Raw genomic sequence first — 17,423 nt, 5'->3', positions numbered from 1 at the left:
ATTGTAGAGAACAATGTTTACTACAATCTGTCAAAATTTGGTTATAGTAGAATGAGAAACAAAAAAGTAAAAATTTAGAAAAAAAAACTATTTTTTTTTTTATTTGAGTCGAAAAGGTGTTTGATTTATGATATGTAGTCAGTAAAGTTGTAGATAGTATTTTTGCGGTTCTAGAAAAAAAATTATCTTGAGAAATTGATTATTTTAAATCGAATGCCGAAATGGTTTGTTTGATTTATGTCATGTCTTCAGTAAAGTTGTAGATAGTATTTTTGCTGTTCTAGAAAAAACAGGCACCGTAAGAAAAAATTGTCTTGAGAAAAAGTTAAAAGAATGATTATTAATTGAATATCCACCTTTTATAGATCTGACTGTTTTTATAAAAACTACACACCATCAGCTAACCATTGATGCATGTTCGAAAATGCTAGAATAAAAACAAATATAATACTTTATAATAAATTACTTAATAATATTGTTTTATGGATGAACAAAATTTCTCTCTACAATTTAGCCGAAGACACTATACCGATGAGACAAACCGTTTAGACGTTGAAAATATTTTTTATTCCTTTCCGACAGAGTCCACCTAATTGTGTAGGTAAAAGGTGACTAAAACAAAACCTTCTCACGGTCTTTGAAAGGTCAAATTCATTGTTTTATTGCTCATAATGCTAGTGTCGCAGCTGTTACGAAAAATGAAAAACCGTAGCAAGCGAGTGTATTTTTATAGGAATTATTTTGATTTAGGTTTTGTTTTCCGTTATTTTCAACCTACACAATTGTGTGGGCTCGGCCGGAAAAGGGTTATTCCTAATAGACACTTGACACAGGAGAAAAACCCGAAGTTTGATTATGTTAGCACCAAATCCGGGACATTATGTTATAACCCGGGTAAAGTACCGGGTAATGCTACCGGGTTCCGAAAAAATTTTGCAAAAATAAATTGAAAAAAGAAATAAAAATAAACATGAAAATTGCGTGATGTTAATCACTTGTAGCACATTTATGTACACTGCAGACTCTTCTATTTTAGAATTGCATTTATGTGAAAGTGGGTATTTTCAATTTATAAAACGAAAGTCAAATAATTTCAAGAACTGTTACTGCGTTGCAACAGCTCAGAGAATATTTTCTTAATTTTTGTTGATTTTTGTTTACTTGTTTTTCAAATTTTCATTTAGATTCGGGATTGAGGGGGTTTTCTCGTCAGCAGGTTTGAAAAAAAAGTGGTTTCTATTTTTTGGTAGAGAAAAAGCGACACAGGGAAATAATATTTTGTATTTAATTAAAGGTAGGTTTAGACACGAGAGAAAAAAATGTTTTGATTTGTTTAACTCTCTAAACACGAATCCATCACGCGAATGTTTTTTTTTGATCGTGGTATAATCGTAACGTCACTGCGTATATATTTGAAATATTTAAGTCAACCTTAGTCACTACCTTTCAAATAATATAGAATTAAACTATGTTCTTTATAAATTTATTCAGATGATCTTATATGTGAATATGAAATTCCTAAACGCAGTTGATACTGTTGATATTATTTTTATCGTTTCTGAGGTGCAACCTTAGAATGGCCAAATACCATTCAATATGGGGTTTTAAAACCGGGATGATACCTAGAAGTCAGATTCCGACCCTAAATACTTCTGGTTGCCTGAATTCATTCTAAAATTGCCAAATATTGCCTAATCTGGGTGTTTCAAAGGCGAAGATGGCGATATTCAGAACAACAGTCTAAAAAAAGCAAAGCCTTGGTGCTACATTCCGATTCTGAACTCGACCTTCTGTTCATTATACAAAGGCTTTGCAGACAACTGTTAAGTGTACAGGACAATTGCAAGGCCAGCGCTACGATTTTTCGGACACTAACTGTCTCTACCGAACCGAGACTAGGACCTACGACGACTGGCTTGTTAAGCCAGCGTCGAGCCTCGAACCTTCAAGCTGGGGGGGCTACAACAACAGTCTGAAGTGACCAAATATCATCCAAAATGAATATTAGGAAAACAGTATGATATCCAAAGGCCAGAAATCAATTTCAGACGCCATTTTCTCCCAATTTCTAGATAGTAGCTTCCGGTTTGTGGGAAACAGCCTAAAAGGGACAAGCATTACTAAATACAATCCAGTAAAGATATATACACACTTTGACTTCTAGAATATTAATGTTGTATTTGAAGTAATAATTTATGTATAATTTGTGAAATTTGACGTGATATTTGTGCTAAAGAGGTAGTGAAATGTGTGGCAGTACCAAACGGGCTTCGCACAAGCACGCGTTACTACGGATCAAATCATCACTCTCCAGCAGATCCCTCAGAAATGCCGGGAGTACAAACGTGCCTGCACATCACGTGTTCATGGACTTCAGCTATGGCAAATAATGCACCACTGCGGTTTTCCGGATAAACTGACACTACTTATCAAAGTTTACCGACAGATCTCTCACGTGTGCGTATCGGGGATACTCTCAAATCCCTTCGAAACGTGCAGAGGGTTGAGACAAGGAGATGGACTATCCTGCGCCTGATTAGACATTGCTCGCTCTTGAGTATGTAATCCGACGAGCGGACATTGAACCGAGAGGCACGTTTTTTAGCAAAGGTAATCAACTCATAGGCTTCGCAGACGACCTCGAAGTTATTATGACAGACTTTGGGACAGCGGAGATTATCTACGCCAGACTAAAAGTGAAGGCTAGGCGAGTTGAACTAGAAATTAATGCGTCCGTCCACCACTGGGAGAGGCTCGAAAGAAACCAATATTCGCCTCCTACAGACGGTAATCATGGATGACGATGAAAGTGGAAAATGAGTTCGTATACTTCTGATAACCGCCGACAATAACACAAGTAAGGAGATCTAACGAAGTATTCAAGCTGGAAACCGGACCTACTCTGGCCTTCGCAGGACGCTTCGATCCAGGATTATACGATGCCGCACAAAACTCTATGGACTTGAAACCGTGACGCTGGAGACATACGCGCACTAGCCGTATTTGAACGGAAAGTGTTGCGGGCAATATTTGGTGGAGTACGAATTGAAAGTGGAGAGTGGCACAGGAGCATGAATCACGGGCCGCAAGCACTACTTGGAAAGATTCCCTTTGTAAACCTGACGAAGGTCGGAAGGCTGCGATAGGCCGGATTTGTCGCGAGGATGCCGACAGTGCGGTAAAACCAGTTCTCTTCAAGGACAATCAATTTTTCACAGTCAAATCTAGATGATCACGATTTTTCGAGCTTAGACCACTGTGCACTGTGGGATTTTCAAATAAATCTTTTCACTAATTGTTAATGTCTTGAAATATAACCCTTGGAATGTGTAGAAACTATTTTGGAAGTTATTTCATAAAATGGTGGGTAAATACGTGCTTTACAATGAGTATTTCGTCGTTTTTATATAACTTTTTGTACTTTACGACCTTCAAAAGGGCATTACTCAAAAATGTACCGTACGATGATTTTGAAATATTGACCAGAGATTCTGGACGTCATAACGAATCGAATGGTGTACTCAGATTCATTGGAGCATTTTATTTTATAATAACGGTCTGTGGGAGCACCGTGTAGGGTATTTTAATCAGTCGAGGAAAATGGCCCTCAAACACTTATATTTTAATCATTATCGGCAATTTCAATGACTAGGACAAACACTCTTTCGAATACAAAAAATACTGTTTAACACAAAAAAATCTTTGAAAAAACATGCTGAAGAAAATTCCCTGCAAAACAAATGCAAACTTCTTAGAATAGGTTCGGGGTGATTGGAGTAGTGTCCGTCGCATGAAAACTTTAATTGATATTGTTTAAGTATGCTAACTCAGTTTTACAATCTGAAAACAAGTGCTGACAGAGAGAAAGATACAGAACAAATTGATATACAGTCCCCCCACGATTATGGATCACTTAAGAAGATGTATGAATTCAAAAAATCATTTCTGACCAATGTTATTGTTTATAAGTAATCTCTAAATGTTTTCAGTCACAGAAATATGTAATCTTTCACTTCATTGAGTATTTGTTTCGTTTGTTTTGTGAATATTTCTCAGAAAGTATATTTATTTAATAACTCACCAAATACACAATTATGGATCACTTTTGAGAGCGGTTCTAATTATGAGACAATTCGCATCATATTATGGATCAGCATAATAAAAACAGCTTTTGGCAACGAAATTATTCAATAAACCTTATTCAAATTATTTAATTCGAAGAACTAACATATTTCAAATCGTATTGAAGATCCCGCATGGCCTGGCCACATTTTATGTGGCTTTTGAGGTTGCAGTTAGATCGAGAGTCCAGGTCTGTCGCTTCCGAAGATAGCAATGAACCATTGTATACGGTACATTATAACAGTTTCCCGCTTTACGTAGCTTTCCTGACCCTTGTGCCTTGGAAATAATTTTTTTCAAAGGCTCAGCACTGTTAAGCTTCCGTTTAGAGCTCGAAAGAAGTTGAGAGGGTGTTGTAATTGGTGAAAATCACTTTTGAATCGGAGTGATCCATATTTATAGAGAACTGTTTTGTCTCGGTCCTTATTATGGAACACTTAGAAAATAACTAGTTTTTACAGAAAAATCGTTATCAACCATCAACATTTTGATGAATCGTGAAGAACTTACCTTGATCTTTGTGTATGAGTTATTTTTTGCACGAGAATTAGCGATAACATCACATATGAACCTTATGAATGATGAGTGTGCTACTTACGCTGATTGAGAAAAGCGACAAATATTTTGATAGATTCTGGAAGACAATACATCGCGCTTATGAAAAACACACCAATCTAGGAATAAAAACGATGTTTTCTGTGTTCAAAGCTAGCAAATATGGCATATTTTACTGCAAAAATGTTACATGCCTTTGAACCGTTAGTTTAACTGAGTTAAATAACATGAGACACAAAAGGGATCCGTAATTGTGGGAGTTCCATAATTGTGGGGGGAGTGTATTTATGTTTGAGTTTCACCCAATACATTTCGAGTATTTGGTCTAAATACACAAGCGGCTCCTGAAACTGCTTAAATATGTTTCCTACCCTACTAGGGGAACTGCTCCATTATTCATCTCAGCCCGTATATTCATCTCATTCAACATGTAAACACAATTGAAAGCAAAAAAACGCATATTTTCTTCTTAAACCAATCTGATAATCCATGGAATGGATTCTTCTTAGTTCACTTTAGATTTCTCATAAAGTATTATCCTCAAAAACTCACTTAAAAGCACTAAATTTGATATTACAGTCGGGCAGCTGCAGTCGAAAACTCATTTAATTAAATCACCTACCTCAGAAAACAAAATCCGCGCATCGTTCTATACGGCTACAATGGGACTCGTTCAGCAGCCAACCAAATTCAAAAACAATTACAAAATTCAGGATAAATCTAGCTACAATGCTAAACGATTCAATATGAGTACGTAAGCATATTAAGCTTATTTGTTCAATGATTTCGTGAAAATTTGATGTTTAATCCATGCATTCTGCGTGAATATCGGCTTAATGAGATGAATAATGGAGCAGTTCCCCTACCTGTGCTTTTTTCATCGATATTTTTCGTGAAACTTTGATCGCTTTGAGGCACGTCCCAAAATCCGATTGAGCTGAAATTGTGCATGGAGGCTTTTTTCGAGAGGACGAAACTTTTAAAAATTCGATTTTCATTACCAATACATATACAAGTAATATTTGAATAAACTGTCAAAATTACCCGCTTTCACGGTACTGGTACTAGTAGTGTAGTTCGTAGTAACTCTAGAAAAACCTGAATAATCTAAAATGGATTTTTCGTTGTTAGCAAACAGTATAAACGAAAATGCTGATTGACAGCTGGATTATTTACGAAGGGAATACTCGGATTAGTTGCTTTCTTTCTCGTCTTTGAATCACATCTATCTCTGCGGTACTGAAATGGTGAATCCGTTAGAAGTATTGAAATGGTGAATCCGTTAGAGGTATCGCTTTTAAATTCATCGTTTAAATTAATTAGAGGTGAATTGCTTATGCTACATGTTGAAGAAACAATAGATTAAACATAAATACATACGTTACTATATCAATATGTACTGAAAATATCCAAACTACTGGAAAAAACTGTATTTTTCAGAAACTTACCTGGAAGACACCCTTCACTACCTATTTTCTTATTTTGTCCACAAAGTTTTTAAGATATATGTTTGTTTTTAGTACGATTAATGCTCATATAATTATTTTCCCAGATAGTTGATTATTATAGAAACTGTTTCACAGGTGAAGTTCGTTAATTGATGATCATATTATCTATAAATTACTTCCTCCACTATTGGATCACAGGATATACTGTTCTCCTGTAGTTGCGGTATGTTCCGCATTTCTGATTTACGTTTATTAGAAAAGATTATGTGGGACTAATTGCGAATATTAAGGATAAGTAGGTACTAGGGGACATACTTAAATTATGTAACTTATCACTGTGGAAAGGGAAGGTTGGGTTCGAAAATTACTACACCTTCCCCTACCCCCGCGTTTACATGATCGGGCACGAAGTCTGCCGCCCTCAGCCCTAAAATGCTACGTTACTTATGTATGACCTGTTAATAGATGCTTACTCACTGCTTATGGTCTTGTAATTATTTTGACGAGCCTTCCGCAGAATGTACAGTCAGAAACTAGATGGCTCTTTTAGTAAACACTAACGTAGAAAATGTAGGCGCAGACATGGTACGAAGCAGAGGTGATAGACTTTAGCTTTTTTCAAGAGAAACACAAGAGAAAGAGACGTTTAGAAAAGTGTCTAAAGTTTTACTTGAACAAAAAAAAAAAAGATTTAAAAAAAAAAGTGAGTTGATATGGAAACTGTTATCTCAGATTTCCAAAAACCAAGGTTTATAGACAAACACTTTAGTCGCCTAAAATTCATCTAAGCATTTCAAAATGAGCGCTATTAGTCTTTTTTATGTCCAACATTGTTTTACGTTGCAAATGTTCCATAAACATGACTGAATTTTTGTTAAAAAAACTTTTTAAATCGTTCAAAAAAGATTTAGGTAAATTGACTATCCAAAAAATCAAAATTTAAATCACTTTTTATTTTTCATGCATGTAGGATCTCAAATTCAATTTTCCAATATCTTTATATGAAATTTCAAGCAATTTTCTAAAAGTCATTCCTTTACAACTTTTTTCAATATCAGTCAATATCCAGATACGTTGGTTTATAAAAAAAACTGCTCAAAAACTTCAGCCCTTTTTAAATGTTAGTCTAGAGAAATGTTATGAAAAGCATGCAAAATTGTTTAGTTTAATAAAACCTACATACCCACAAACTCTCACTGAATTCTGCCAAAATCTGATCAAGTTGGTGCATAATCCGTCTCTTGGTTAACTTCGTGCATTTTTGTATTCACTTGCCAACCTACTAGTCGACCGATTAAAAACAACATGATAAATACTAGAACAATTAAAAACCACTTCAAGCGAGTTAAAAACCTTCATTTAACCAAGCAAACACGAATATTTTACATACCGCAACTATAGGAACTCTACCGCAACTATTGGAGCAAAAGCGTACAGCATATTTTTGTTAATTTCAAGCCTCAAAACGTGTTTAAAGTCAATTTTAAGGTGCAAAACTATCAAGTAGAGCCCATTTCAACAGAAAATAATGAAAAGTACCAGCTAGACTCGTTTATTTTAGCCAAAACATGGCTAAACATGCATCACTCGTGCTTAGCTCCTCCACTATTGGGTCATTTACCCTAACGCGTATTGAGATTGTGTTTTATGGTACATACAGACAGCCAGGTCTCTACAATCGTTACACACCGTGCCTCCATAACGCTCATTTGTGTTCTCTTTAACCATGCAGGGTGTGAATGAAGTATGTTTGTACACGTGCTAACTCATATAGATAGAGAACTGCTTCAAAGCGATGACTTATTTTATTGTGCTTGCTAATGAACTCATTCAATTAGCGATGTTGCTATCTATGGTGAAGATTTTTTTCAATGATAAATTTGATTCGATTCGAACTCATTCACTGTTTTTGTACACCATCTCTATCTTTCTATTTCAATGCAGTTCTCTAGTTCTGTGATTAGACTTTGTAAAATGCGATTGGCATCGATTTCCAATTTATGTGAAATTTAGATTTAGATTGAATGAATTTGGTAATAAATATAATAGACAAATTATGCAACCTGGATTACGAGTAAAGTTCGTACATGTACATCAAGGCTAGGGTCAAATGCATCCATTCAAGATTGTTGGAACCTTCGAAAGTACAGAGACGAAAGCAAATAATTTTAGGTTTTGAAAACGTCAACAAGATGTCTCGATTCAAATTTGATGGTATGAATATTATTGGAACCTGAAAAGTAATATCTGAGATGAGATATGTCTGGTTCATGCCAGACATAAATTACTACAGTGTACGAAAGCAAAATATGACTATTCAGATAATTTAGGAACAATTCAGAGTAGTTATTAGAAACCTTTCCAATTCGATCATATTCAAGTTTTTTTTGGGGTAATTTTAATTAAAAAAAGACAATATATTTTTAATTAATTAGTTTTATTGTTTCTATCACAACCATAGGTTCTTCGACAAGTTTGAAAAGGTTTATTTCTTTTTTAAAAAATAGGAAATTCTATCTTTGCAATTAAAATTATTTTATTATAAGAAGAATCATGTGTATTTAATGAAAATGCACTTAAAAGAACATGGCTGCACTGCGCAGAGTAAAATTCATTCGCAAAGCGTATAAATTATTACGGTTGCGCTTTTTTACAATATGTAACACATACGAAATCAATGTAAGACATCTGAACAGTTTCCATTGTCGGGTCGCATTGCACGTCGTTAATTCTGAATTGAGGAAGAGGAAGGCCAACAAAATTGGGTAGGCATGTAAACATCTAACTGCTTATCAATTTCACGTCACATTTTATTTCTATTTAATTAAACATTTTTATGTTGTGTGCACACAGTACTACATAGTGAACTTCAGCAATGAATTTATTTGTAAGCAACCACTACACGAACACGCGAAGTAGTACGATACGACGAAAGTCTTACTAAATCACTAAAGAAGACTGTCATTGTAGATCCCCTACCACCTTGTTTCCCATCAAGCGATCAAATAACACGACACGCCGCACAGCGAACCAACGGAACAAAAGGAAACGCGTATTATTTGTGTTGTTTGCACACCGGCATTTAATTTAATGAACTGTTTATATTGATGACAATAATGAAGAAAAATAAAATTAATAGTGCAGGCTGGGCGAAGAAAAATGAGGAAAATGAAAAATAAATCCAATGCGATAACAGTGTTTCACTTTTCTGTTGCTGCCTAGTAAGTGGGACATTAGGCAGTTGTAAAACTATATATAATGTTGCGACGGATCTATATACAATTCGTTTGTAGTGCGTGTTTGAGAATGATTTCTACCTTCGAACAAATAAAGTAGATCGCCAAACAATAACATTATTTGGAATACATTAGTATATGAAGCCTCCTCCTAGGGAGCTACGTTTTGAGGCGCACGCGCTTGTCGAAATCGATTCGACGACGATATATCGTTTCCATAGTGGCATAACTAAATGGTAATAAAAGGTATCAACAGAACGTAAATTGAATGAATATATAATTTCAACATCCTTGAGCTACAGAGACGAAAAAATCAATCCATCATTTAAGCTAACGATATTTTTGCAGATTTATAGAATAGGGTTCAATAAAAGTTTCCTCTTCTTTAGTCCCTCCTCTTCTTTATATTCGTCATACAAACAAAATTTTCAGTAAATATTTTATGATATTCAAGATTTGTATTATTTGGGTTTGATGAGCACTTCTATGTTCTCTTTAATACGAGGAATACTCTTATCAAATCAAAAAGAAAGACGAAAATAACCTGTGAGATCAGTCTTGCATATGAAATGGAACGTTCACTGCTACCGTTAGAATGTATCATACAATGAATAACTGAAATATTTTTAATATCGTGAGCTTGACGATAAAATTTTGGTGTTGGCTCCCATGTTTTCCAGTTTACTATATACTGATTTTCAGATGTTGATGAGTTTGATACTCAATTGTTTACACATTGTTCACACAAATAAGTTAATATTTTTGTGTTAATAAAAATTTTATTGATATTGTTTCATAATAAGTGTCTTCTATGGTTTTGACTTATAAAAGAACATTTTATTTTTTTTTTAAATACAAATCGAAAAGTATGAAAATTTCGAGGAAATATCATCTAGCTTTTTGCCTTTCTCCTAGAAAGGTATAGCAATCACTGAAAAAACCAAAGGTATAAAAGTGCTCCAAAGGGTCGAATCTCGTATATCAATCGACTTAGTTCGACGAGCTGACCATTTTCTGTATGTGTGTGTGTGTGTATGTATGTAACGCTCTCCCAATCTCACTCGATTTTCTCAGAGATGGCTGAACCGAATTCCATGGAATTAATTGCAAATGAAAGGTCTAGTTGTCCCATAAGATTCTATTGAATTTTATTGCAATCGGATTTTTAGTTTCGAGGTTATGTATCAAAATGTGAAAATCACAAAACTTCATTATCTCAGAAACTACATAACCGATTTGAACAAAATTAGTATCAAAAGAACGGGCTTGTTTTTTGAACCATTTGTAAAATAATCCTATAATGATTGGACATGTAGTTCAAAAGTTATGCAAAGAAACGTGTTTTAAACACTGTTTAAACTCACTTACTCTTCATAGAGATGGCTGAACCGATTTTCACAAAATTAGTGTCATATAGAAGGTCTTGTTGCCCCATAAGACCCTACTGAATTTTATTGTTATTGGACTTAACTTTGTCCGTTATGTATAATAATGGGAAATCAGGCTATGACAAGAAACATGTTTCTAAGACTGCTTGAACTCACCCTCTTTTCTCAGAGATGGATGGACCGATTTTCACAAAATAAGTTGCAATAGAAAGGTCTAGTTGCCTGATAAGACCCTATTGAAGTTTATTATAATCGGACTGTAACTTTATCTGTTATGTATCAAAATGTAAAAGTTTTGAAACTCCATTATCTCAGAAATTACACAACCGATTTGAACAAAATGGGTATCAAATGAACGGACTGTCTCCAAAACCCCTAAATAACCAATTTTTTGATGATTAAACATGTAGTTCGAAGGTTGTAAAAAGAAACGTGATCAGAAAACTTTTTTAAATTCATTCGTTTTACCAAAGATGGCATGACTGATTTCAACAATCTTAGTTTTGAATTGAGGGTTTAGTTGCGTTATTGGTACCCATTTCCTTTGATTATAACACTGGTTGACAAAATCGAAAAAATGCTGCTCTAAAGCTCAAAACAGTTGCCCTAGAAAGAAAAAAATTCACACGTAAAGCTATAATTTTTCATTTTTTCTTAGTTTGACCTTCGGGGCAACACGGACTTTTATTTTAACCGTTATGCGTTAAATTGTAAAAATATTGAAAGTCTATCTCTCAAAGATTACACGACTTATTCAAAGAAAACAGGTGTTAAACGAACAGGTTGTTCCTTAAACTTAAAAGGAATCAAACCCCAAAGGCTGTTTAAAACTAGCTGCTTTGATCAAAGTTCAAAATTAGGAGTCATTATGCTAGAAAAACTATTCATTCAGTACAAATATTATGTCAAATTTCAAATACTATGCTCCAATTATTCCTTCAAATACAACATCAATATTCTAGAATCCAAAGAGTTGACATACCTTTATTGGATTGTATTTGCAAGATGAAGGATGTTTTCCATAAACCGGAAGTCGCAAATAATTCGGATTTCAAAATGAAGTATGAAGATGATTGCTGGCCTCTGAGCATCATCCCAGGTACTGAAAAACTCACATTGGGTAATGTTTGTCCCTTTTAGACTGGTTTCCAGAAACCGGAAGCTACTATCTAGAAATTAAAAATGGCGTCTGAAGATGATTTCTGGCCTCAGGGTATCATACCGCTTCCCCAAATCATATTGGATGATATTTGTCACTTTATACTGTTGATCGGAAACTGTCGTCATCTTCGCCATCTTCGCCATAGAAATACCCAGATTAGGCAGTTCGGCAATTTTATGATGGATTTTATGATTATCAGGCAACCAGAAGTGGTCATCTGGATTAAAATTGGGATTTGAGGTCGGATTCTGGCCACTGGGTGTAATCCAGGTTCCAAGAACCCATATTGAATGGTATTTGGCCATTCATTCGATGCCCTTCAAAAACGATCAGTAATATCAACTGCGTTAAAGAATTTCATTTTCACTTTTCAGGGTGGCCACTCAAAACCCGAAATTAAATTCCCGGTTTTTCCCGGTCCGTTCAAATATTTTTCCAGGTTAATTGTACTTTTGAATTCTGTAGTTTTCCATGCAGTTAAGGAATAAAAAAGCGTGCCTTTCGATTTACATCTCAATATGCTCTCAGGGCCGGATTTAGACGGTGGGGGGCCCGGGGCAAATTTGTTTGTGAGGCCCTTTTTTCTAAGAACATATGGAGGTAACGTTCTGGAAGGTGACGAGCAAAAAAAAAAGGTCGCCCTAAGACTAGGGGGCCCCTTGCATCGGGAGGCCCGGGGCATTTGCCCCCTTTGCCCCCCCCCCTCAAATCCGGGCCTGGCTCTGAGTCACTTCTTGACGTGTTCAGCCTTATTGGAAATAAGAGATATAGTTGCGAAAAATCGAAAAATGCGACGGATGTCACCTTTCCGAGAGGAGATGTCTACAAGTATCTTATAAACAACGCATATAATACTCATTACCGAGGAATTCTAGAACAAATTAAGTTTGAAGGAATCGTTTTCACCTCAACCAGATAAGATTCAATAAATAAAAGAGTAATATATAAAAGATAATATATAAACACGTTACTTCAGCAGCTCACGCATCTCCTCATCAATATCAAGTTCGTGTCCTCCTCCGGCAACCCGTACTGCATCGTACACCAAGCGCTGTGCTACAAGACTGTCTTTTTCCAAATTCATGACTACGCACTCCTTGTTCACGGAGAAACCTCGCTCCAACGTGGCATTGCCATGCGATAGAATCAGAATCTTCTTGATAAACACAGTAAAGTTAGGAAGTTTCTTGCCTGAAGCAGCTATCAGATCTCTACAAAAAGTATCAAGGTAGGAAGTCAGCAATGTTTTCGTCGAATGCATACTCAATAGTTGTGATTATTCTTGGCGACATCTATCAGCTACAGTTCCCGCGAGATTATCGTTGTGAACCATTTGCTCTGGGCAAAATTCGAGCCATTTGAATGCTACTTCCGGGGAGCTTACCTTGGTCAAGTTAGCTTCCAAGAGAAAGATGAATAAAAATAAAAAAACTGTTCTATGCACTGTAAGATATGTCAGCCATCTTTTCCGGGTCACAGGACTAGTCTTTTTTTGGTTAAGTATTCGAAGAAACTTACTTAAGAAATTTTGGTCTAGTGATCGCCATGAGATGGCTGCAAAAAATGGGTTTGTATGGCACAATCCCACCCCCACTGGCACAATCTCACCCCGGCTTGTAATGTTGAGTGAAATTCACGGTTTTTTCCCGGTTTTTCCCGGTTCCAAACGATTCCAGGTTTTTTCCCGGTTCTCCCGGTTTTCCCGGTTGGGTGGCCACCCTGGATCATTCAAATTAATGTATAAGGAACAACATTTAATTATATATTATTTGAAATCTACTGACTAACGTTGACATAAACAATCTGAATATTTATACGCAGTAAATGAGTACAAATCGATAACACCACGAACAAACACAAAATCGCATCATATATTTGAAAGAATTTAATGTTATTTGCATGTATATGTGTTAATTTATGTTCATATGTTATATTTTAAATGTTCGGTATAATTGTGCTGTTGGCTTCCAAAAATTTGTTGTTTAGAATGAATAACAAATCCAGCAGAAATTATCAAGGTGTATTTTTTAAGTGTTGGAGTAAATCTATTTCAACAAATAATAAGTTTGAATGACAAAGGCTGGGTCTCACCGCTAGGTGGATTATTTAAGGTTTTTTAAAACGGATTATTACTTTGCCTGTTATGTACGAAAAAGGGAAATCCATCTATGAAAAGAAACATATTTCGAAGACTACATAAACTCACTCACTTTTCTCAGAGATGGTTGAACCGATTTCCACAAAATTAGTGTCAAATGAAAGATCTAGCTGCCTCCAAACACCCTATTGAATTTCACTGTAATCGGACTGTAACTTCGTCTGTAATGTATCGAAATGTGGAAATCACGAAACTTCATTATCTCAGAAACTACGCAACTGATTTGAACAATATTGATATCAGATGAACGGGATAGTTATAGGGATAACTGATGAATTATGATTTAACACGTGGTTTCAAAGTTTGGCTGCCCTATTCGTTCCCTTTTCATTTGATTATAATCGAACTTAAGCAACAGTTATCTATTAAATTGTTAAAACAACGAAAGTCTATTATCTCAAGTATTACAAGACTTATTTGAACATAACTAGTGTCATACGAACGAGTCATCTCTCAAACTTACAAATAACAAACTTCATTACAATTTCATAAGTGGTTCAAAAATTCTAAGACTATTCCACATGATTTAAATGTGGTATCGTACTATTTCAACGTTCCAGGTATTGCTCGTGATAAAATTGTTCGAAATCAAGAGTCATTTCTTTTATTTCGTTATTTCTTAAGCACTAACATTACGTCAAATTTCATATTTTATACTTCAATTACAACATCAATATTTTAGAACCCAAAGAGTGAATATACCTTTATTGGATTTAAGCATTCATGTAAATCTATTTTAACAAATAATAAGTTTGAATGAAAAAGGCTGAGTCTGACCGCTAGGTGCATTAATTTCGGTTTTAACATACTAGCGATACTAGCCAGGGTTGAAAATTGCATAGGTAAGCTTATTTCAACATATGTCAAATCTTAGTAATACACTAAAAACAAAAAACACGGATAATTATTCCTCACCCTGTAGCATTAAGTTTGAGGCATTAGGTTATAGAAATCTTAAGTAATTTCACATACAAACTTACATGATCATTCATATTGTAATGAGGACCGTGTTGACCATTATAATGTGGTACGGACAATGACACGTCGAGATTTGATTCGGTACGCTGAAAAAGAGAAAGTATATAATTTTCATTATAACAGAATGTAAAGTTACGGGTAAAATTTCATATTGACAATTGTTTTTGCCTTTCTCCTAGAAGGGTAAAGCAATCACAGCAAAAACTAGGGGTATAAAAGTGCTCCAAAGGGCCGAGTGTCGTAAATTACTCGACTAAGTTTGACGAGCTAAGCATTTTCTGAATTTACGTGTATATGTGTGAGTGTGTGCAACTTTTTATTCTCATTCACTTTTCTCAGAGATGGCTGAACCAATTTTCATGAAATTAATTACAAATTGAAGGTCTAAATGTCCCATAAGACCCTATTGAATTTTATTGTAATAGGATTTTTCGTTTAAGGGTTGTGTATCAAAATGTAAAAATCACGAAACTTCATTATCTCAGAAACCACACAACCAATTATAACAAAATTGGTTTTAAATGAACGGGAAGTGTCATATGTAACGTGTGGTAGCCCCATAAGACCCTATTGATTTGTTTTGCAATTGAATTATTACCTTGTCTGTAAAGTTTAAAAATGTGAAATCTACACGCAAAAGTTCAAGCCTTGTACAAGCATTGTGTCTTCCCGATTCGCACAAATTTTGCACTAAAATCGCACAATAAATGTGTGAAAAGGATAACGCAACAGTTGTACTGCGAATACATTGACACAGATTGAAATCAGAATATGTATCATATATCGACATATATATATTTCTCACGTCGAGTGTATTAGTGACTGCTACTCATGGAGCAGTGCAAGCAGCGAACAACAACTTGTGAACTCACTAGATTTATATAGCTATAATGCTCGATCCATTTATCTCGATGTATTTGGTCATTCGAAAGTACCATTGAATGATTTGCAAAAAATAACGAAACAAAATTCTGTTCACAACATTTTGTAATCAACGGTAGCTTTACCGAAAACCCTCCATTCCACAAAGCCACAAAAGCGTTGCTGATTTTTTATGGCAACACTTGTAAATTGTGAATAATTATTATTTCTCATCCTGTGCAGCTTTTTTCTCATGCGACGAGAGAAATTTCTCTCTCGCTCGTAGAACTCCCATGTACGTGCGGGTGCGACAAAACTAGACACGTCATATACAATTTGCTGGTTGCTCTTTCGCTTTTCTTCCGGTTCGTATTGCGACGCGCAAGGTCTCGTGTCTCGTCGCTTTACGAAATGAGCAAGATACCCGTGCTGTACATACTTGATACTAGTGTTGTTAGTGTCATTCATACTGGGGGTGCGTGCTTGCTGCGGGGAATGCATGAAGAAGAAAGAGTATCTCGAAAGCGTGTGTGCAAAAGACTTGAGAAGCGTAGCATATGTCTCGTTCTCAAGCAGAAAGGAGGAGAAAGGTTTTGCTTCTCGCTCGCTTTGCAATGCTGCTTGATACCAGTTGAAACTGTTTAAGTGTAGTAGTTAGGAGCTGCCAAATACATTGAAAAAACGCTAGAGCAGTAATTGCGTTATGCCCAACACGCAATCATTGTACTGGTTCCAAATTACATCAACTTTTGCGCTGAAAACGCACAATTTTGTACTGGTTTCGCACCATTCAACTTTTGCGTGTAGTTTTGAAAAGAAACATATTCCAAAAACTACTTAAACTCACTCACTTTTCTTAAAGATGGCTGAACCGATTTTTACAAAATAAGTGTTGAATGTAAGGTCTAGCTGTCTCATATCACCCTATTGAATTTGATCGTAATCGGACTGCTTTGTCTGTAATGCATCAAAATGTGAAAATCACGAAACTTCATTATCTCCGAAACTACACAACCGATTTGAACAATATTGATATCAAATTTACGGGCTAGTTAAGGGTTAATTAATGACTTTCATAATAATTGAACAAGTGGTTCAAAAGTTGTGGAAAGAAACATGTTCTGATAATTTCAACAATCTTAGTGTCAGATGATAAGTTTGGTTGTTATTTCATTCGTTTATAACTGGACTCTTATTTCAACCATTATGTAATAAATTGTAAAAACAACGAAAGTCTATTATCTCAATGACTTATTTTAACATAACTACGCGTTGTCTCTGAAACGTAAAGTAACAAATTTCGCAACGATTTGATACGTGGTTTAAAAGTTATGGAAAGAAACGAAAATGATTTATCAAAATATGTGGCCTCAACATAATTCAATTTTTGTATTCTACTATTTGAACGTTCCCGGTATTGCTCTTGATTTAAGAGCTCGAAATTAGGAGTCATTTTTTTATTATTTCGCTATTTCTGTAGCAGAAACATTACGTCAAATTTTACATACTATACTT

At 35.2% G+C, this 17,423-nt stretch overlaps 1 protein-coding gene across 5 annotated transcripts in view; it reads right to left on the bottom strand.

Annotated features, from left to right (window-relative positions):
• Positions 1-17,423, bottom strand: part of LOC129719196 (TOX high mobility group box family member 3-like) — a 295,603-nt gene that overhangs the window by 109,661 nt on the left and 168,519 nt on the right. For all 5 annotated transcript variants that reach the window (XM_055670706.1, XM_055670704.1, XM_055670705.1 and 2 more), the window contains one exon: positions 15,050-15,133. In XM_055670706.1, coding sequence (XP_055526681.1) covers positions 15,050-15,133 — 84 coding nt within the window. The remainder of the gene's footprint in view (positions 1-15,049; positions 15,134-17,423) is intronic.

The sequence above is a fragment of the Wyeomyia smithii genome, chromosome 1 (assembly GCF_029784165.1).
Source record: "Wyeomyia smithii strain HCP4-BCI-WySm-NY-G18 chromosome 1, ASM2978416v1, whole genome shotgun sequence".
NCBI lineage: Eukaryota > Metazoa > Arthropoda > Insecta > Diptera > Culicidae > Wyeomyia > Wyeomyia smithii.
This window is presented reverse-complemented; position numbering and strand designations above follow the sequence as displayed.